This window comes from Semicossyphus pulcher, unplaced genomic scaffold, assembly GCF_022749685.1.
Source record: "Semicossyphus pulcher isolate SPU_LCO1_2020_fin unplaced genomic scaffold, fSemPul1.0.p SCAF_8, whole genome shotgun sequence".
NCBI lineage: Eukaryota > Metazoa > Chordata > Actinopteri > Labriformes > Labridae > Semicossyphus > Semicossyphus pulcher.
In genome coordinates, this window is record NW_027211759.1 from 15,330,774 (window position 1) to 15,353,789 (window position 23,016).

Here is a 23,016-nt window from a genome sequence, read left to right on the forward strand (position 1 = left end):
CTTTTATTTAAAGCTTAAAAGATTAAATGGAAATACCTTAAGGAATATACCTCAGGAAATACTCAGGCATAAACAGTTTGATGAATGTAAATATTTTAAATAAAATTGTGACTAAATCTTTCTAAAACTGTTTTATGGTGTTGATTATTAGACAAACAAACTTTTTGACACAGTCAAGCCCTATGAAAAAGATGTTGATGGGACATATTTATTTTTATCTGACATGACGTAAAAAAAAGACAACGCACTCTGGAAAACACATTTATTCCTCTTTCTTAATTACTCATTCATTTACTCAATCACTCATTTTTCTTCAAACTACTTCAGATATTTAGTCCATTGACTTTATGTACACATAAATACAATACAACAGTTTGTTTGCATGACACCAAACCTGAACACCAACACCTGGTCTAAATTGTAACCTCATTGCAGTACATTGTAGTGTTTTCTATCATTAAAAATACAGTGTTTTTAAAGCAGCTGGAGTGAGGCTGTTTGGACTCGTGAAGACTCACTAATCATTAAAAGATAAAACATTCCTAATTCCTAAAGATTTCTTGTCAGTTTATTGTTATTTGTAAAAGGACTCCTGTTGGAATTAAACCATGAATACCTGTGCAAAGTCATGCCATAACAGAATATTGTTCAAGTCAATGCTAGCTTTGCAACTTGTAAAAAAGAAATAGGCAATGCTAAAGCTGTGTTTGGTTACTGCTGACCAACTCTTCTCTGGCAAATTCCCCTGTGTCAGGGAAATTTCATTTTCAGTCGCTATCAAACTTCATGCAGGGAGCCTTACTGAGCGATCATTAGGCCTCTGAAAGTCTGCTTTTAGTCCACAGTCCATAGGTCAGGTCCAAATAACTGAAACTTATTCAGCAGCTTTCCTTGCACCTGGAAACAAACTATTTGCATGTCAATGAGAATGAGCATACCATAGTTAAAGAGTTTACTGGTAAGCCTCTTACTGCTCATTGCTTTGACATTCACCAGCATATTTTCTGTAACACTGTAAGGGGACTGATGAAAGACAGACACAATAGAAACAAAGAACTTCTACAAAATAATGCCAAAAACAAAGTGCACACAATTTGACCCAAAAAATGGAGCTGTAGTTCAACAGCATGAGCTCAACTGTGCTGTGAGAGGAAACGCTGCATAATCAGCTCTAATGCAAACAATGAAAAGCATGTCACGATACGCCCTACGGACATACAGTACATCACAGATGAACATGCAGTGTTTAATATGGACACATTACTTCAGCCTCTTTGTGACTGTGGCTCCGTAATTCATTAATCAAACTTCCAAAATGTTTTTTTTTAGAAAAGAGCAAAAGTTTACTGCAAATTCGACAGATTTTTTCAGTTGACAAACATTGCTTGGAGATTTATTTGTCCACTCGTAGAGCGGATAAGACTCTGACGCATGTGTTCCAAACCATTTTATAGGTGTGTTATGTCAACTGTACGGTGGACCAGTGTTGCTTTTCATGCTGTTTCAGTCAAAAACACTGATTCTGCTGTTTGGTGTCTGTGACCTATAAAGTCATAGACCCCAGGCCCATTGCTCCAAACAGTCTCATAAATCTTTTAACTACAGTAGGTACAATAAGAGGAAGGATGTCTCATACTGTAACTGTAATGCCGACAGAGAAATTCACAGTAATTCTTTATGACATGTCAGGTCAACGAACTATTCCCTTTCTAATAATCCTACTCTTCAAGTCCTTGCTGGCTCAGGTAACTGGAAAGAAACAGGTAACACTAAAACATTTAAAGCAATGAAATCTTGCTTTTAAAAAAAGGCACTTTTTTTTCTACCTCATTTCAAGAGCATCAGCTGTTTCTACAGGCTTTGGTTTAGTGTCTGATTTATTGTCCTCTGTCTCCTGAGCTTTTCTTGTTACCTTTGGGCTAGAGTTTGCCTTTCTAAGCACCTGAGGGCTGTGTCCTTTCCTCTGCAGCTGTGGGCTGCTAGAGCCCAGCTTGCGGTTGAGCAGGGGGCTCCGCGAGCCCTTCGTCTTGGCGGGCTGCTGCAGACTATCCATAGACTTTAGTGGGTGCAGGCCAAGCAGTCCACAGTAGTAGTTGCACTGATGGTGTGTGAGGAACTGTTCAAATACTTCTGGAGAGCCGTTCTCTGTTAGTCCTTGGTATCTAAAACACAGAGGACAAATTTTTATTCCAGCTGTTCCAATAGAAACCACCAATAACATTTGCATGCATTTGCATGGTGTGTATACAAACCCTTTTGACTTGGTCACAACTCTGACATTTGTAATCTTCGATTCAACACCTGAAATATAATTGACACAGCATTATAAACACAATATAAGCCCCAGAAATAGATATATACTTGCTTGTGTGCGTGTCTTACCCTCCAGACGAGTGACCAGTAGATTTCCGTGCGTCCACTGATGGATCCAGTGCTGGAAGGTGCAACATTTTTGCTCCACCTCAGAGGCAGTTTGTGTAATCAGATTGCCTTTAGGATCCACTCCACAGTACTTGAGGAAGTCACCGTTGAGGACAGCTTCCACTGTGGCATATGGCACAGAGTTTGCAGGCCGGTACATCAGATACTGAGGAATCACTCTGTGGGAAACAGGAGAAGTATTGGGACGAGTGCGAGCAGTGTTGGACATTTAAGTAGGGATGACTCACCAGAGCTACTGTACTTACTCTAGTGAATAGCCAAAGTTCTCAATAACTCGAGCTTCAGCTGCAAAGATTTTACAGTATTCTCGAATCAAGTTCTGGACTTTGCATTCCTGGCAACACAAAGAGATTAATAAAGCAGATTAATGTACTGCAATCGTAATCACTATGAATTTAATGGGCGCAATTTAGCACAATAAATCTACCACTCACTAGCTTAGTAATCTCTATATTTCTCTCGGCAAGGTTGCTCTCCTGTTTGGTCCCGTAGGCGATGGGATTTTGAACTTTGATGATGCAAGCGCTTCCAGATTCAAAGACGGGATCCAGGCCATAAATGACCTTCACTCTGCTGGCTTTGTGAGCGCAGCCCTCGCCGACGTGCGCCGCCTCAGTCATGATGCGGCCAAAGTACTTTTCACCCCAGCTGCCGCAGTCGGCCAGACCTCTGCTGAACAGCAGCGGCGTCATCTCGATCTCCTCCCCGACTGAAGGGAAACAGATGTTTTCAATGAGCAATAACTGACGGGAAATGTTGGAAAATAAGCTGAGTGAAAAATGTACCTTCCAAATCATCTCTGAGGAGGATCTCAGACAGAACTGTAAAACAGGAAACAAAGCCTCTTAAAAGCACAATTGATACAAGATTTAGGTTTAATGCTTGATTTCTGCATGCTGTATCTTACTGTCTTCGCTGAGCAGGAAGTCGGTGATGTCAGTCCCATATTCATTTTTGATGGAGCACCCATAAACCCCACAGTCTTTGCTTGACGCAAGAACAATAGCCAGAGCTACTTGGGTTTCATCTCCTCCACTTGAGGACAAAAAGGAAAGCGAACAATAATCAGTTGATCGGAGTTCTACCTAACTTCAAAGATTCATCAACAACCCACAAGGTGTCACTGTGAGACCGACATTCATTCTGTGCAGCAGCAGTCTGCTGACACAGCAGCCAAACGCACATATATATAGACCTTTAATGCCCCCTGCAGATGGGAAAAATATTGTGTCAGGTTACAGTTTCTGTGTCTAGCCAGAGATTCACCTCTCTGTGTCACAGCTGTGGGGTTCACAGTCACATGAGCGGGACGTCTCTGCAGTGAGAATATGAGAATGACAGAAGGCCACTGGATGCACTCTGAATCCTTGTAGCATTATTGTTTCATATTTGGAACCTGTCCATTTTTACCATGCTGTGCTGGAAATCCTCAAAACAACAGCAGCTAAAAAAAGTGACAAGTTATAAGTTAACACCTACACAACATCGAGTAACATATTGTTGTTGATTTGTCTTACAGGTGGTTAGAGAGGTGTTGACGCTGTAAGTCGAGAAGGGGATTTACCTTCTCTTCACCTCTAGTATTTCCTCCTCATCTCTGAACCACTTTATGGTAGAGTCACTGAGCACGTTGAAGAACTGGCACCACAGCTTCAGGTGACCGGAGGCATCTGGGAACGGCTCTCCCCTGATCTTCCGGATGACCTGTGGGGCTGGTGGTGCGGAGGAGAGGGGGAGAGGAGCCCAAAGTAAATATATACTGTACTAGAGAGAGGAGACTTTCTTATGTTTCCATTTCCGCCTGTACGCTGGCACACTGATCAGACACATGTGTGACGAACTTTTAGTATTGTAGTGTTTTACGAAAACTAGTGATACATGTTACACTGTGTACTGCCATTTATCTTATGATTATCTTATCACTTGGGACTCCACAGAGCCTGAGTAATTTACTACACCATATAAGTTTAGTATGATGATAAGTGACTTGTTGTGTGAGCAAGATATTATATTATGCAAACAAGTTGATACAGCTCTTCATGGAAACCATGCAGAACTAAAAGAATCCATCTTTTAGGACTGAAGATTGATTGTTTACCTTTCAAAGGGTCGAGCTTCTTTTCTGGTTTCTCCTCTCGTTTGCTGCTGTCTGGTTCTTCTGTGGGAGTCTCCTCCACGACTTTTGGCACCTCCAAGGTGATCTTTCTGCGGCTCAGCAGCGGGGATCGCCTCTCCATCGGTGGGGTGTTTTGTCCCGTGGGAGCTTGTAGTAATGCGGCTCTGCGAGCCTGGCTGGGCGACATGTAGGGGCTCTCTTTCTTCCCCTGCGTATCAAGCGCACCGACCACGCCTCCTTCTACATCTTCTTTAGGTTTTGGGATGAAAATTTTGCGACGAGCTCCGGAGGCCAATTCCTCAGGTGTGGCGGAGCGTATGAGTGACAGGCTGTCTCTGCGTTTGAGCCGGGGACTGCTTTCACAAGAGAGGGATGATGTCGGAGTGGAGCCTCCGCTTAGATCTTCGTCTGCCTTGTCACTCTGGCGGTCACCCACTGTGATCACAGGGACGGCCGTCACAGCCTCGCTGTCTGTGTCTGGAGCAGCTTTGGACATGAATTTGCGCAGGCTGGCTGGGCTCAGTGATGGATAGGTGGGCGGTTTAGAGCAGAGTCTTTCAACAGAGGATCTGTTTCTCTGCAGGTCCTCCAAAGACACAACATTCTCCGTCTTGGTTTCTTTAAGGGGTTTTGTCTTCATGATTTCAGGGACTATGTTGTCGTCTGCTGTTTTACTGAATGACGGCACATTGTCACCAACCTTTGGTATAAAAGCTTCATATAGCATGGAGGTAGGTTTCTCGTCTATACAGTAATCTGCTGTTTCTTGTTGGTTCAGTTTTCTACTTGTTTTTCCATCATCAGTGGTCATATTATTACCAACACCATGCTCTGTTCCTCTTTGCGTGACAGCTGCAGTTTCTGTTTCTGTCCATTCAGACTGTCTGACAGCAGAATCACTTTCATAACAAGTGACGGAGATCGGTGGCACCACAAACAGGGGCACTGTTGGACTTTCAAAAGGCTGCTGTGTGTCTGAAACATGGCTGTTTACATATACATCATCCTCCTTGTCATCAGTACATAAAACATTGATAACAGGAATGGAAGGGAATTCCACCTGAGGGAGCTGTTCGCTGTTTATCACGGCTGGCTGCTCTCGCTCAAGCATTTCTGTCTCGTCATCTAATTGCGCAACTTCCTTGACTTTTTCTGTGGGTGAGAGGTTATAATCATTCTGCATACCTATCTGTGTGGGTAACATGCTTGGAGAATCCGCCACGCTCTTGTTCTGGAGTATTTCATCAGGCGAATGAGTTGGGTCATGATTTTGCAGAATAGCAGGCTCAGATTCGAGCTTGTTTAGCGCCAAAATAGTCAGTGGCAGAGTGCTCTCTTTGAGATCCGGCTCCATTATTTCAATTTTGGGGATTATAAAATGTTCACTGGGCACAGCTGGTTTAACATCTGGGCTGTCTTCAACAGTAGATATTTGTATTTGTGGAATATTCTCCGAGGGCCAGCCCTGCGGCCTCTCACTGACATCTTCATGTGCAACACGACTCTTTTCCTCCGCAACATTTACATCACCTTCCTTGTTTTGTATTTCTGAAAGGATCTTTGACACTTCCAATTCCTCTAAATCAATTTGATTCCTCTTCTCCGTCTTCACTTCAAACAGTAAACCCTTGTTTCTTTCCTCAGTGTGCTCACCCTCTAAAACTGCCTGCTCTTGTGTTTTTAGACTGTTGCACAACTCTTCTTTCTCTATAGCAGAAGGACTTCTCTCTTCAATGCTTCTGAAACCTGAGTTTGAACTCTGTATTGCACTGATATTGTGGACTTCTGTGCTTTCATCTAATATAGATGATGTGCGTTCTCGCTGTATTTCTAGGTCACCCTGCCCTAAACACTCTGGGCCTGCATTGAGCGGATATCCTACGTTCATTTCCTGAATCAGTGAATTTTGTTCAGTTTCTTCTTTTACATTATCTCTCTCTTTACCGTGTGCTCTCACAGCAGGCGGAGATGACAGCACCTGAACTGGTGTTTTAGATTCAAATGGCTCTCTTCTCTCTTCCAACGAACATGCTGTGAGTTCAGTATTCTCAGATCTGTTCACATCCAAGCACGGCAGTTGCTCTAATTTCACTTCAGCTTTCTCTTCCTCATTTAACTCAGTGGGAGGACAGCCTTCATCTGTGTCAGGTTCTACTTCTTTGCCCACCTTATCAAGACTCATCTCCTGCACAGTTTCAGTGGGCGCTTCTCCAGGGCTGTGAGTGTCTGATGTTAAGATACCACAGTGAGGGGGAGTCCAGCTTTCTTCCAAGCGAGCGTGGGTGGGGGGGTATTCTTCCTCATTAGAGGCTTGAGGCTGTGGCAGGGCGTATATATCGGCCCTGGGTGAAGACTCATCTATTGGTTCCTGGTGGTGATGGGGCTGTGGTGAAACTACCGGGCATTCTGGCTCAAGCTGGAGTATGGTAGTAGTCTGATGAAAAGCAGACAAATAAAGCATTTTAGTTGTTGTATATTTCCCTATTTACACTTCTAGTTTTAATTCATAAGCCTGCAAACTACCTTTTAAAGTCTGATTTGTTAGTGGCAAGAAGCGGGCCGGAGAAAATTCAGTGTCATGTTGAGGGTTTTAAGGAATTTTTTTAAAAAGCTTGTTACAGTGAACTTCAGTGACCTCCGACTGTGTGACACACACTTTTAGACTGAGCCACATTTTTATCATAAATCATCAGAAACATGAACAGGGACAGATTGAAAAACGTGGTTTTGCAATGCAGTGACGTTAGAGAAAAAGAGAAGATTAACAACCCCTAGGCAATAAATCATTTAGAAAATATGCGGAACCACCACAGTCAGTCGATATATGTCTGTGTTTTATGACGTGTCAGCTTATTTAAGGAACTTCTTTACCTCATGTCACGTGCAAGGTTAGCTGAAACCGTGTGTTTACACTTACACGGCTCCTATAAAATGTCTCAACAACCCGAACGCCTCACAAACAGGTTTTCTTCTTGGGTTAGAATTTACTAATTAAAACACAAGGAGCTTCTGTCAGTTATGTTTAAAACACTGGTAGGGGAATTCCCACATGCCTTACACAGGTGTGTTGTTTGCACCAAGAACTGGTTGGGCAATTAAGGAATGAATGATAGAACTGTTGTGCCTTTTTGCATCATCAAGCTGTTAAGGACACTATAACATTTATGGGAAATTATAAAATATCTCTAATATGATTCTTCAGAAAAAACATTTGAGAACAAGAAGATTTAAGCTTTAAGCTACATATAGAAGTGTTGTCTGGGTTTTCCTCTTTAAGGCCCTGTAATTGAAGTTCACACCATTAAAATTAATGCAGAAGAGTAACAAACTCACATGCTGCCTCGTGACAACATGTTTGGCCCGCAGCGACTGCAAAGAAAATAAGTATGCTGCTTTCTATGGAAGGAAACTGGTGTCACATTCAGTTAAAAATGAAGCTGTGGTCTTCACTACACCTCCACGTGTAAATAAGTGTCACATGCGAGAGAAAACATTGTTCGTATAAATGGTTTTTCACATCCTCCCACACGTTATATCACCAGTAGTAGTTCCACATCACAGGCATACAATCGCTCTGCAGGTGGAAAGTGTTTAAATATAGCTACTTCAGTTCTCCTTTCCACAGGACATATACGGTGCATGGAGAAGGTGAAGTTAAAACCTGACAGAAATGTAAGGAAAATATCACATAATTCCCATATTTTGTTCCGCACTTCCTCCTTAAGCTAACTAGCTTAACAAATAAGGGAACCAGATATAAGTTCATGATGGGTGTATACTGTAAAGAGCATGAGGCCTAATTCCCCACACTTGACAGACACGAAACAACACTCAGGGCTTAACACTGAGATAACAGAAGTACTGCCTTCCTCCCTCTCCTCTCCATGAAGAAGGGGTTTATTTTAAGGTATGGGGGGGCAGTGAGGAATGCGTCCAATGTGACGAGGCCCTCCTTTCAAGCTGAGGCCTGCCACAGAAGTCTCGCTGCTACTGTTCGTGTAGACCGCACGACCCGTCATGCAAAGCCCTGATTGTAACGTGAGAACCACTTCTGACATTCAGGTTTCATCATGATCTCTGACGCACTGGTGCCCCGCTCATCACAGCCGGCCATCGTCCTATTTTACAGTTTTCAGCACAACAGATACACAACACCCCCCACCCACATGGTGCAAGGTGGCCCGCTCTAATGGTTCCCTATTTTTCCCACACTATCTTGTGTGTTTTGTTATGCCTGAGTAATATCGATGCTGTGAAACCACAGTCTCACATGTCCATGTTGACTCACCCCACCAGTCATTATCACTGATGTTACACTATGGTTTCAAGTGCTTGATTGTCTCAAACTTTGCCATGAATACAGCGTCTAACTCTGCATATGCTTCTTATTGACAACCAGCAGCAGCTCAAAGCCCAAACTGAGTCAGTCATAGTTGACATAGCTCAGGCTTTGGCCCTGAAGTAGCACTTCTTGCACTATCTTGTCAGACAAATGCAGTCTATATATAACAGTCAAGAGGCAACCAGCTGCCCTGCACGACCGCTGCACGTACCTCAGTGACAACTTGAAGCCCAGACAATGACACTTCTGCAACTGGACCGCTGATCTTTGACCCCGCAGACACCTCCATGGCCTCCACAGCATCATCAGCCACCTCGACTCTCTGCCCTGTGGACTCCTCTACTGTTTCAGGCGGCGACAGATCAGTGTGTGGAATACCGTCTTCATGTTTCTGCTCATGTGGCTTCAGTGACACAGTTTCTGGCTCCTTAAGTTTATCAATATCCATCGGCACTGTGTCCTCCGTGAGAGGCTTGCACACTTGATGTTCTGGTTGCAGCCGGAATGACGGCGGCGTTTCCGGTTGAGGAGGCGAGTGGTCATACTCTCGTTCCTTGTTCTCAGCGTGATCATGAGAGTCCTTCTTACTCTTACCGAAGAGGAAGTCTTTGACCGAGTGGAGCATGGAGGAGATGGAGGCCTGGATCTTGTGGTGGTCGTGATCCTTGTGAGCCTTGCTGTGATGTTTGACTTCTGAACCATGTTTTGTGTAAGGCCCCGTGTGCGACATCTCCGACTGACTCTCCCTCTCCAATTCTTCTTCCCTCCTATTCTCTTTCTCACGCTCTTCCTCTTGTTCTTCCCTCTCTTTCCGCATCCTCTCTTGCTCTCTAGCTTTCTCTTTACCAGCACCCACAGCGGGTGTATCCATCTCTTTACGTCTCTCCCCTCGAGGTGAGTTCTGTTTCTCTTCAGCAGCCTGGGACTGAAGAGTCTCTGCCAGAAATTGTGCCAAACTGATTCCTCCATCATAACAGTTTTCACCTCCATTCCCCATCATATGGCTTCTGCTACTGCTGTTACTGCTGTTAACTGGAACATCTACACCATTTGAGATCTTTATTTTCTTTTTGGCCAGGCTTTTCTCAGATGCCTCTTTGTCCAGGTCACTGGGTGTCACAGGGGCTGCTTCCTTGACGTCTGAGCTAACTCCGTTAGCTTCAGCAGCAGCTCCAACTTGTTCCACGGCCTCCTTGACGGCTGGCCTCTCCTCTAATGGTGGGACGGGGCGCTTTCTTGGAGGACGTTCTGGGCTACTACGTGGTTTCTCTGTCTGTATGCTACCTTTATCCTCCTTGGTCTGCACCTCAATTTCGTTCCTCTTCTTCTCTGCTTTCTGCTTCAGCTTGGAAAAGAACCTCTGGTGAATCTTGTACTCGTTCATGGTGCCGACCTCCAAAACTCCTGAGCAGGAGACGATACCTTTGCTATTGCTGGCTGAGACCTGATAGATGGCTGCGTCATCCAACGTGCAGCTGAAAACAAACACACTTATTCGTCTCATGTCATAAGTACTCAGACAGTTTTACAATTACCAAGAAAAAAAACCCAGATTCCTCAAAATCTTGATTCTGCAAAGGTTGTGTTACATACTTGTATATATGGAGAGTGTGGGTTTTTCCATTACGACGAATTTCATATTTGGGGAGTCCACAGTAGCGATCCATTTCCATGTCATCTTTATACCATTTCAGTTCTGGAGCTGGGTAACCTATAGACATGGGTGGTATATAAGGAACTTATTTACTCCTTGGGCCACAAAGTACCAAAGAGACCGTTTGCACTCAATATCCTTTAATGGAAATAATTACTTTGGGAAAATATGCAGGAAATAAAATAGAGCCTAGAGGCTCTGGCATGAATGTGTTAAAGGCTGTTGCATCATGTAGTTTTGTGATGTGTCACACAGAGGAACAGCTGCTGTTGGATGGACCCACCCAATCCAATCCGCCTACAGTTAGGAGCACAACATCCTGAAATGCCAGCCTGATAGATATATGGTCTGTTATGTTTAAGGAACAGTTCAGGAAGAACAAAACAGCAAATTTGCAAAGTGAACTCCTTCCTTTAGTTTTCAGATTAGTCACATCCTGTCTCTTCACACCACAAACAACCTCTTTCACTCCAACAAACAACAGGCAGAGGACTGAAAAAGAGCGAGGCAGCAAAGGGCAGACTACCTGACACCACGCAGGTGAACTTCACGTTACAGTTCTCCGACACTGCCTTTGATTTCAAGGTGCTCTCAAAGGAAGGCTGAATGTCTTCAGTCAACTGAGCCATGACGCTGCACAAGGTGCTCCTGGATGCAAACACAAATGCGTTAGAGAGTTGCTTCCATACCGAAGAGAAGCGTTACACTTCAGTATCATTTCAGTGACCTCTTCACCGTTGTGCAGTACATTCCAACGACTTGTTTGATTAAGAGGGAAGGATGTTAATGGGAATTTCAGGTAGTGACGAGAGAGTGAAAGAGCGAAACAGGAGACTTGTGAGACGTTAAGCAAAACAGGGTTGTCAATACAACACTAACACCGATGTTTATCACTAAAACTGAACGCAACACGGGACAAACTGGACACTTACATTTCAGTTAAATTGAGTGTAGGTTTCAATCTTGGGGTAAACCAGTTTTTGTGGTTAAGATGTTAGTTGGGAGGAATGTTTTAAAAGTATGGATTACCTCGTTGGCCTGTGGTGAGAATACCTTGAATAGCTAGGAGGCAAATGAAGGGACGTCAATGATTATTAGGATCTCTGTATATGGAGCCACCTAAATAAAATTGATTAAGCTCTGCCCTCCTTTTGATTGATGTAGTAACTGGGGTTTTAGACTCTCCATCTGAAGGGCAGAACTGTACAGTAGTTTGACTGGCTTTCCAGCTCCATTACGGTACATTTCAGTTTAGTTTTTCATTGTTCTAACTTGATCTGCCTGACCCAGAAGCTTTTTCTTGACCAGCATGCACTATGAATCCATTTTCCAAACACAAATCAGGTTTACAACATCAAAGATTTTTCATGCTCTGTGTGTAAATGGATTGTGGATGTAGTTGTCTACCTGTTTTCAGGCCTAACGTTCGAGAGGTAAGTGTTGCGGCTCTCTGAGCGGCCATTAGAAGAGCTGCCCTCCTCTTCACTGAAGCTGCTGGTCCTCCCATTGCCGGAGAAAGTGCGAGTCATTGGCCTTCTGGAAGTCATCGTCCACTGATGCGTTTTGCAAAAAATGTAAAATCCGTGATAAATGTATAAAACCTCTCTTGAGTCACGTCCACAGCTTGTTCAAGGTTCAGGAATCAAATGTAATGGTGTTATCCATGTAAAAGCCCCTGGAGAAAAAGGGGAAATTACTAAAGAATGGTAACAATACCTGTTGGAAGTTCACAGAAAAAGACACAAAACTCTGGGTTATCACAGCACAAAGAGAGTTCAGACTCAATGCTTGTCCTTTCCAACCAAGCAAAGTACTTGCATTGGAGCAGGTTATAAATAGTATCAGCTATCAGGTTGTGAAAGGGCTGTTAGTGGTCAAACACCAACCTAAGACATGTTATTTACTTATACGTGTTAGAATTACATTTCAGGTGGTTATTTGTCACTTTAAAGTTGATTAATTTTCCAACTTACCATTGAGATGTTGTCAGAGTTGCTTTGGAGCCGGAGTCTGTGAAGGAAATCTCTGTAACTGCCTATCATAGGCACGCATGTGTTGCCAGCAGGGGCCTATTTATAGCAGCCCTACAAATAGGCGCAAGAGCACATCAGATTTTCTGAAACTAGACTTTAGACTTTGCAAAGAAGTAAAAAATTGTAATTAATTCTTAAGTAAAACGTAACAATTTAAACCAGAGCACATTCTGAAAAATCCGCCATTTCTTCGATGGTTTAACTCAAAATTTCACTTTAGGTTTTGATCCATCTTAATAAGGTGGAAAACGGGGGTCTCACCCTAGTGAGACTCTGTAGTGGAGTGGTTGTGGACCTGCAAAACATGTCTCATGATGTAGCTGATGATAACCAATGGTCTATCTCCTATCTCCTATGCTTTACTCAAGAGTTGCTAAACGACTGCCCCCCTCCCTTTGCATTGCAACACATGGTAAACATAGAGAGCCACTTGCTTCTCACATGTCACATCAAATGGGCAAAACAGGCTCAGCTGACAAAAAACTATACACTGATTAATATGATGTTTTATGTTATAATTTTAGATTTGTCTTGTTAACTTTTATGGTTTTAAAAACTTTTTTTGTTGGTTTACTGTGATATTTAGTGGATTCAACATTTTAGGCAATTGTATTTGAAATTGCATTTATTATCTTATAGTTACATTTCTATCTTTGAAATAGTTCAATTAAAAAAATTACTTTTCACAAATAAACATAATCACACACATTCAATCAGGACATCTCCATGTAAAACTCAGATCATATAATATTATACGTACTATATATGTTTATATATGTGAATGAAGAATTGCACATTAAACACATATAAACCTATTATTTTTATATATTGTGCTTTAATAAAAGGTCAATACAGCTTCATAAGCTGTGTTAAAGGAATGGATATCTTTCGAAACTTTGAACGGCACAACACAAATGCTGTGTTAAATATTGTTAAGTTGACCTTAGACAATGACACATTTAAAAGATGTGTGTTCCATGTCTCACACAGATTTTGCATGTAAAAATTACAGTATGAAGGTCATGTAGTTTTTTTGTTGGGCAGTTTATGGGTCTGAATGCTGATTTCTGTGTAAATAAGACAAGAATAAAATAATTAATCTCGACTTAATCGTGACAGTGTGAAACTAGAATAAGTTATACTTTGAGACTTCAACTTCTCTAGCCCGGTAACTGTTCGTGCAGTTGAACTTGAGGTGTCTGTGATTATTCAGCAGCTGAAAGAGGCCCAGATTTCTCATTACCGTAATGACGTGAAAAGTGACTCCACTTTTTATGATTCTTGTTGACTTGACCGGTGCAGAGTTCGCTTATCAGGATGTCTTTCAAATTAACACATAGTGTTATTTTAAAATCAAAACAAATCTCTATATTTGTTCGGTGTTCCATAGGTTAGAGACGCTTTATGTTTTAGAGGGCTCCCATATTATCGGCTGGACGGTAATGTGTGTGCACACTGCCTCATTCCGGGAAAAGGAAGAGTTTGGTCAATATATTAAGTTATGAAGATTGAGAGGGGGGAAATATACTCTGGCCGAGAGCCGACAGCTAAACAACTGGTACGAGGCTGAAAGCAGGTATGAAGTAAAACAGTAGCCCATTTTAAACGAACAATTTTCTTAATTTAAAAGTCGAAATCAGGATACGTCTACCTAAAGGCACAGTATCGTTTACGGTGAATTACATTTTAAACTTACTTCATCAGAAATGAGAAGTAACGGTCTGATTCTGAACATAAAATATGTAATGCGACTTCCTAACGTTATTATTTCGTAGTTTTCTTAGTTTTTCCAGTGAAGCAGTGACGACAGGAAGTGATAAGAAAAAACTAATTTTAAACTTTGATTCAACTTTCAATAGTCTGGTGTAAGAAGAATAAGATGCACTGATGACTGGATCCCGGCCCAGATCCTATCGAATAATGATCAGAGGTATGTTTAATCTTACTACTCTAGACTATAGACTGCTGTGACTTTTTGAGAAATTGGAAACACCGTCTGATTTCAGGTGACTGAGATGTTCCCTTGATTTGTTTCAGAAGTTTTCATAGTGCGGCATCCAGTTTCTGTGTGTGTGCCTGTGAACCACAAGGTGACTCTGAGTGTCCGCGCGGAGGGCACAGGTATCCTCAACTACCAGTGGTTCACTGTCGATAAGAAGGAGGTATGTGGATTATACTTGTGCTTATGTATTTAAGTTACGAAAAAAAACCTTAGTATACTTTAGTATTTTAAAATATATCTTATTCGCTACTGAACAAAACCTTTGAAACACTGTTAGTAAGTTTTTTTTCCTGATGTAAACGTTTCTGTACTTGGTTATAATTATTATTTTGTTTTGTTTTCAAGGTTCCTGGTGGCACTGAAAAAGACTTGACCATCAGACCTAAACAAACTCAGCTCTTTGTGTGCCGAGTGAGTGACCACTTCTGTAACTGGGTGTTCAGCGAGTGGGTGAAAGTGAAAGTGCTGGACATTGATAAATCTGGTGAGCATTGTGCTGTTTTATTTTGTTTTTTATTTCATATTTGTCAGTTGGCAATGCACAAGTTGAATGCATATTGCTTGTTCATTGTTGTGGGTTTGAACCTATCTGTTTCTTTTCAAACAGGCTTGCCAGTACACTGGGAAGGTGAGCCGCACATTGCTGTCAACCCTAAACCCCAGACAGTCAGAAAAGGTACAAAACTGAGCCTCTGCTGTGTTGCCTTTGGCATCCCCACTCCTCGCTATCAGTGGTACAGAAATGGACAGCCACTGCTGGACCAAACAAGTGACACGCTGCAGGTAAGGAAGGATGCAAAGCGAGTGTTTACTAACCTCAGTGCTGACAATGAGGCATTTCACTCTGAATCAACCTTCACTGGCTATGTAGTTCATTTAGAAAATGTGGTTAGCATTGTTTATAATATAGTTTTGATGTGAGGGGAAAGAAAAACAATGGTAAAAATGTAATGTTATTGTGGTAAATGCAGATTGAACGTGCAGCAGCCGAACACGGAGGATCATACCTGTGCTCCATATCTAACGTCTTAGCAGAGCGATGGACTGAACCGGTCGATGTTGATGTTGGTAAGTCATAACTGAAACTTCTTGTATTCACTTGATACAAGTCTGTACTTCCAGAATGAAATCAACAGATTTTGTTTTAACATTGTATTTCCTCTTTTTCCAATGAAGAAACCCTTTTTTCACACCCATTTCATTCCACTGATTTAGCACTTAGGCCTTCAAGTTGTTTCCATTATGCGGGAGGTACTTTCCCATTTCTACAGACTAAAAAGGAAGTTGTTAGACTCCAAATAGTACTTTATCCGAACCTCAGACACACAACAGGAAAGTGATGTAAAGTGAAACTAGTTCTTGCTGCGTTTCCCCTTATTCTTTAGTATGAAGGCTACAATATGTACATAAATAGTTGTGTAATGTAAAAGTGTAATTTACCGTATGAGGCCTCTGAGCAGAATCATAGTAAGTCTGATCTTACAACAACTGATGTTGTGTTTTCTCTTTTTTTGTGCTCTAGTGCAAATCGTTCAGCTTCCTCCAGCGGCACCTACAGGTAAAGTTTTATTAAAGAAGTTTTAATAAACTTTATTCTAAGTTAACTATCACAATTTGATTTACCTTGTTTGTTTCAATAACAATTTTACATTGATGTTGTATTTCAGCCACTGATAAAGTTGCCCTTCTTATTGGCAACCTGAATTACTCTAACCACCCTGGCTTGATGGCCCCCATTATGGACGTACACGAGCTGGCCAACCTCCTACAGCAGCTGGGCTTCCGAGTGGTTTCCCTTCTTGATCTCACTAGGGAGGAGATGCTAGCTGCTACTGAGAAGTTTATTCAGCTCCTTGACAGAGGAGTTTATGGTGAGTATTAATTGCCTGTACATTTTTTTCTAAATTAGCTTAATTTATCAGCTGATTACGACTGGTATACTTATAGAAATGCCGACATGGTAATTTTATGAATTTGAAATACAACATTGAAACTTGGGTCGTCATGGGTCACGCACAGATGGTTTATTGAAGCTTGCTTTAAAAAGAAGTGTGGGTGTTCTTCCCAGCACTGTATACTGTGTACGGGACATATCATTAGAGGGATTTGATTTGATCGTTGAGAAGTGGGCGTAGACAGACGTTCTCCACAGCGCAGTAGCTAGCTAACTGACCGAGCGTTCTTGGTGCTCTGCGGCTAAATGTCGCAGATTGATTGGTTGAAATTGGTTGGTCCTAGCCTACGTAAGCACGCGTGAAATTTTGTTTTACAGGAAGAAAAAATGATCGGATTTTGATGTAAGAATACGAAGAAATTGATTTTCTGTTTTTTTTATGTGATCTAAAAGGATTAAAATGACATTTTTCATTTCACCTCGACTTTAATGGCTGGTTTTATTATATTATAGTTGCATTCAATCAGGCAATCAACTTTACTTCCCTTTCTGTGTGTGATAATCAGTTATACAATGTTAAAAAAGTGTTTGAAAGCTTTCAGTGATTAAAAGTTGAACCATTTAGTTTCAACAACTAGTTATACTATTCAGGGGAATATAGCCACTGCTGTCGTTTAACAACAGAAAGACACACTATACTCATAGAGTTGTATTAAGAATGTATTAGTGAGCTAAAAATAACAAGAGAGCTGTCCTGCTGTGTCAGAATGATACCGCCTGTTTCTATTCTCGGCGATGACGAGCTAATAATGAAACAAAAGTTGAGAAAGTGAGAAAGCCCTTGTTTTGTAACACACTTCTGTATAGAAATCATTCATATATATATATTATTGTTACCGTCATGCAGCTGTAGTTTATGTGTATTGTATCTCTGTTTACAGGCCTTTTCTACTATGCGGGCCATGGGTATGAGCGTGCTGGGAGGAATTACCTGGTACCTATTGATGCTCCACAACCATACCGACCTGAGAACTGCGTCTGTGTGCAGAGGGTCATGCTCAGCATGCAGCAAAGACAGACTGCACTGAGTGTTATCCTGCTAGATACCTGCAGAAAATGGTAGGAGTCACACATGGATTTTTACATACTGAATTACATAAATGTAAATTACGGTAGATTTATTTTGATTGCTTCATTCTTTTGTAAACTGCATTTTGCTTTCTTAAAGGTACAACCAGGATTGCTTGGCTTCAGCCATCACGCCGTTGGGACCCAGTGGGAACACTGTTTATGGTTATGCCACGTATGTACTTTTAATAGTGTTTTACAACTATTTAAATACAACTGAACCACACCAACTCACTCAAATAAATTGCTATAGCATTAAAAGTTATGCATTTTCTTTTTCTATTTGAATAACATTTTCTTTATTAACTTATGCAGGTGTGAAGATGCTGAGGCTTTCGAGGTGCAGGACGGGGGAAAGAGTACTGGAATCTTCACAAAGTACTTGAATGCACACATCCTACAGTCGGAGAAAGTTACACATGTCTTGGAGAGGGTGTCTGAGGGTAAGAATATTCACAAGGCTGTAGTTTATGAGTACATATTGATAAAACCAATATATATACGCCTAAGAAGTAACCGAAAATGGGGTTGTTACTGTGAATTTTTTTCGACAATGCTGTGGGTTTTTTTTGGGTTAGCGGGCATGAGTGCACTATAGAGGAAGTGTTTCACATCGAAGGATTAACGGCTCAATCTTCTAAGTGTTATAGATTAAAGCCAGATGGATTTAAATCCTTTTCAGACTGTATCCATTCAGTAGGTTGACAGTTCTTGCAGAATGATAGTAAACATCTAAAGGGAACAGGTTGTTCTGTAGTGTGTTGGGTTTTATAATCGTTGGCAAATCGTTTTAGTGTTGTTTACGCATGACTTGTAAATCTAGCTGTGACTGACTAGGGTGGTGGAGTTATCAAGTTGTCCTGTCTTGAGAGCGTGTTTCTCTCTTTGATGAGTCTCTGGTAGAATGATTTTTTTTCGAGGTACCATAAGCATGTGACCTCATTCTCTGGAAATTTACACTGCTGGCTAGAGAACAGCAAGAAACCCGAGAGCTGCAGAGTGCAAGACAGCTGCTCTGCCGTATGGGCACCCCCTGCCACTGCTCTCATGGGTTCACTCATAAAAACAGCTCAAGCAGGACAGGAAGCCCTGCTGACAGCACTGTGTGTGTGTGTGTGTGTGTGTTAATACTTAGACAAACAAATACATTTTTAGACACCTTTTACAAATGCATGCTCTTTAATTTTAATTTGAAAAGATATGGGTAGTACTTTTAAAATGCCCAAGCCTCTGCTTTGATATCTGCTCATCTTGTTGGTGACTTATTTAAAGATGGAAAAAGAGATGTTGATGGTGATCTGCTGGTTGCTCATCCATTATAACATCATAGTGAAGACAGCTTGCCTTAAATATCCCTGACACCAAATCTTCTCAAATGCCAAGCATAAATCTAGATTCAATTAATTGAGCATGGTTTTACTTCTGGCCCTGCCAATCCACCCTGTTAACCTCTTTTATGATGTATTTGTTACATGTATTTAATCTTGTGATGAGGGTTTTTTCCATAAATCATTTAGTCCAAACAATTACTTGGAAAATTAACTATTATATTTTCAAATTTCCCTAAGTTCCTCAAAGCAGCTTGTTTGAGTCTGACAAATTTTTCCAAGAATTCTCTTATTGCAAAACGCAGGCGGACACATCATCCAAAAGTGTGTATGTGCACAGGCTGTTGTAATTGTTAGGTGGACTGAAAAAGCCTTTAGTTGGTCAAAGTAGACCACAAAACCACCCCTGAAATTTCTATTCAAAGTTCCTCACCTTCATTTTGTTCCTCTCTCTACAACAGATCTTGGCAGAGACCCTCTGGTCACAGGCAAGCAGGTGGTGGAGATCAAACACACCCTGAAGGAACCCAGATCCCTTGCAGACAAAGTTCGAACCGCTGGCCACACAAGAGAACTACAGCTGCGAGACGCCTGCTGGAGACAAGCAAATGGTGAGTCGGGGTACTTTCCCCGAATGTGCATGTTTTTTCCTGTTTGTCATATTCCAGGTCAAATCATATTGACAAGATATGAACAAAAAATAGCTTTATTTCCATCACCTCAACCACAAGTACACCCCTCGATCCGTTGTCACCCTGTGTGAGAGATGCACATTGTCCTATTTAGCAAGCACACCTCCTACACTGCCTGGTGTGAAAGTACAGACCTTGTGGTTTAGTGTGATATTTTCAGCACCATTCAGAAAGTTCCTCATAGTTTTTTAAGAAATGAAAACAGGGAACTCGTTTATTTTACAAAGTTTATTTTTCTGTCTGATGGAAGGAAGTTGTCTTTTAAGATCTTGTAACTTCCACAAATTTACCTAAAGCCTTTTTAAATTGGAATCTTTTATATTGTTGTGTCATCTGAGAGTATGTCACCTCTAAAACTAGATGGGTAACAATCTGTTGCTTTAATTAACAGACGGGTTGAAAGTCACTGTTTTGGAGTTTATTAAGTCTCCCTTCTTTAAAGACACTTTTGTTATCTCCTTTTAGAGCTACCACAGAAGAAGCGGCTGATGTTTCTTTGCGGAGTAGAAGTGGAAGTCAGCTTCTCCGCTTTGTTCTCAAATGTCTTGGTGGCTTTTGCCACTGTAAAGACTACAGGCCCCAGAACCCAGGACTGCACCATCACTTTGAGCAGCACACCTGTAAGTATTTGTTTTTACTGCAATCTATCAGTATCCTATCAAGTTGTATTGTAATCCCTTAAGGAATCACAAGAGATCTACAGTATATAGTTACAGTTTAGTACCAAAACACTTCAGTTTTTGGCACCTCACTGAAGTCAGACTTCTTTTTGTAATAGTTAACATGAGGGCTGAAAGTTGTACTGTGTCTACATCATACATTCCATGTTGCTCACTGTGGAGCGCAATCAGTTTCCATTAGCCAGCAGGGATTTCTCAATTCTGACCATTCACCCCCACGTTTTACACGTGAGAGGAAGTTCTGCCCATATAAAGACTTCCAGCTTGCTGAAACCACGAACAAACACAAAGCAGGAAACAGTACTAGCAATCTGCTGTGTTACTTGTTATGAGGCACGCTTTAACCTTTGACAATCCTGCCATCTACTGACTGATTTGGAGTGTTGTAATGTTTCACTAGCTTTGAGTCAGTGCCAGGCCAATGTAATTACTGAGAGTAAACCTACATGCTTTAATATACTGTAGTTTGTCTTCTTTAAAATGTTTGACGATGCTGACAAAATCTTTTATGCTCTTAATCTTTAGACAATGGAAGACTTGTTTTCAGGCCCTAACAGGTCAGAGGAGATGGACTCTCTTCTATTGACAAAATCTGACAACCCAGACTGTACTCTGCGACTTTGTGCTCTTCAAAAAATTACGGTATGCCGTCCATGATATCTGTTCCTATCAATCTTTTTCAAAACAGAGCCAGTACTTAGAAGGTTTGGTGCATTGAATCTAACCATGTATTTCTTTAATAATCTGTCTTTCTTAGGAATCGCTGGTCATCAAAGTGGAACTACACTATACACACATGGACAGTAAGCTGCGCAAGACAGAAAGCAAACAGATGGACATTGGAAAGCCTATGGTGGCATCTTGTAAACTTCACAGGAGGAATCATGCAACAAAAGCCAAGAAACACGGAGGTGCTCCTGCTCAAAGTATGGGCAACATTTCAAGCAACAAACCACGGGTGCATCAGACTCTGGATTGCCAACGTCGCCCTTTCACCAGAAAGGCAGAGTGTGGTCCTAAAGTGGCAGGTACAAGGAGCAATGAACCTGAAGAAAACGATGAGAATGAACTGCAAGACTCTACTCTTTACAATTAGACCTGTCGGGTGCAATTGTTGTAAATACTAGGTTGAAAAATGTAATGTTTTTTACTGTTGTGATTATGACTAATTCAGTTGCTGGTCTTTCTTGTCTGTGATTGGTGATGACGAATGAGAGAGTGAATGACTCAGGTTGTTGTTTGGTTTGTTTGGAATTTTTAGCTTAACACTGAAGAAACATTAACACTTATTTTTTTGCTTTCTACTGATTTCATCATACGTTCAATACTTACTAAGAAATATTACTATTTTTAATCTGTGGCGAGCTGGCTAGCCTAATTTATGAAAAGGAATGGAGACCAATACTGTTTATAATTTATCTAATAAAAACTACTCCTCGTACCATTAATTTGAAATGTGCTAATTTGTTACCTGTTTTAATTTTAAATCAACTTTTTAAATGTTGGAACTGTTTAAATAGATAACAACGTAGGTAACTAGCGTTACCTGTAAATGAACAAGTATGATGCTAAATACTTGTCTAAACTGAAGAGAGAGTATCATTCACAAATTACTTTGGACCAAAGTCGTCCCGTGACTAAAACAGAGGACCCATTTTACCTACCTGTGAGGTTGACTAAACTGCACAGGAAATATTCACAAACTTTAAGTCCGACTTCGTTTTGTCACGTGTATTATCCTAACAATGTTTGTGGTTTCATTGTAGCCCTAAAGGTAACAACAACACGAACGGTGAAAAAAACGTACGTAGCCGAACGTGGTGTATAGTTGGAAACGTTACGTTAGCATGTTGCAAAGAAAGCATGTTGTGTTTACGAATAGTTTTTGGCGTTCATTTAAGAACAGTGTTTAAGTTCACACTCGAAACGGTTGTTTTAAAATGTCCACTATGCAATTGTAAGTTTTTGCAATCTTGGTCAATCTGAACTCCTAGTTGTCAAAGTTAGATATTCAACATTCACTCGGGCCAGTGACGCTTTCTCACTCTGCTTCCCTCATAGTTTGTAGAGGGCAAACGTGAGCTGACCTCCGAGCGAGCCCTGTCACTTAACAGGCAGAGCCTGATGTAGGGATCATCAATAAATCATTGTTTAATTGGCACAAAACTGATGTTTTTATAATACGTCCAAGAATTGCCCATATATAAATTATGATTAAAAGAATACAACTAAATTTGATACGTTACCCACTAATTGTATATGCTTATGTGTCATGTGACCCAGTGTCCTCAAATCAATGTCATCAATACTCGGACAAATAAGACACACCACATTATATATTAAAAAAAAACATTAATATCTCCATTAATATATTAAAATCATATACTAGCAGCAATAAAATACATTAAAAATATACGGTGGTCTGATCTTAAACTGAAAATCGTGCAAAGCGTAACCTGTCCCGTTAGCTCGCCGTGATCGTATAGTGGTTAGTACTCTGCGTTGTGGCCGCAGCAACCCCGGTTCGAATCCGGGTCACGGCAGAGGAATTAAGCATTCTCGGGTCTTCCTTTTCTAATTGAGTTAGTCAATAACGAAAGTACCAACACCAACACACATTCATAACAATTCACTCTGCTGTTAATGTCTTTAATTTTCATACTAGAGCCCAGGTATACACCCATGGATTGAGCCCCCTACAATAA

General features: G+C 41.2%; 2 protein-coding genes and 1 non-coding gene across 4 annotated transcripts; 2 read left to right on the forward strand and 1 right to left on the reverse strand.

Moving 5' to 3' along the window:
* Positions 1 to 272: 272 nt before the first annotated feature.
* alpk3a (alpha-kinase 3a) lies at positions 273 to 12,101 on the reverse strand. Its single transcript, XM_069686480.1, has 13 exons — positions 11,962 to 12,101; positions 11,081 to 11,202; positions 10,494 to 10,611; positions 9,112 to 10,375; positions 4,541 to 6,992; positions 4,007 to 4,154; positions 3,350 to 3,477; positions 3,228 to 3,263; positions 2,877 to 3,151; positions 2,688 to 2,776; positions 2,383 to 2,600; positions 2,253 to 2,301; positions 273 to 2,162 (listed from the first exon to the last, which is right to left on the reverse strand). Exons 1-13 carry the CDS (start codon positions 12,099 to 12,101, stop codon positions 1,823 to 1,825), a joined length of 5,379 nt encoding a protein of 1,792 aa, XP_069542581.1. The 3' UTR covers positions 273 to 1,822.
* Positions 12,102 to 14,073: 1,972 nt separating this feature from the next.
* On the forward strand, positions 14,074 to 21,745 carry malt3 (MALT paracaspase 3). Of its 2 annotated transcripts, none has more exons than XM_069685616.1 (15): positions 14,074 to 14,163; positions 14,447 to 14,517; positions 14,625 to 14,749; positions 14,935 to 15,073; positions 15,197 to 15,372; positions 15,561 to 15,657; positions 16,112 to 16,147; positions 16,257 to 16,460; positions 17,425 to 17,602; positions 17,712 to 17,786; positions 17,927 to 18,054; positions 19,401 to 19,550; positions 20,097 to 20,251; positions 20,837 to 20,953; positions 21,069 to 21,745. In XM_069685616.1, exons 2-15 carry the CDS (start codon positions 14,475 to 14,477, stop codon positions 21,405 to 21,407), a joined length of 1,962 nt encoding a protein of 653 aa, XP_069541717.1. In that variant the 5' UTR covers positions 14,074 to 14,163; positions 14,447 to 14,474; the 3' UTR covers positions 21,408 to 21,745. The 2 variants fall into 2 exon arrangements, with proteins under 2 accessions (XP_069541717.1, XP_069541719.1); XM_069685618.1 differs by having other exon boundaries at positions 14,628 to 14,749.
* A 1,037-nt stretch (positions 21,746 to 22,782) lies between these two features.
* Positions 22,783 to 22,854, forward strand: trnah-gug (transfer RNA histidin (anticodon GUG)). Its single transcript has one exon. It is a non-coding gene; the product is annotated as a tRNA-His (tRNA).
* The last annotated feature ends 162 nt before the right edge of the window (positions 22,855 to 23,016 follow it).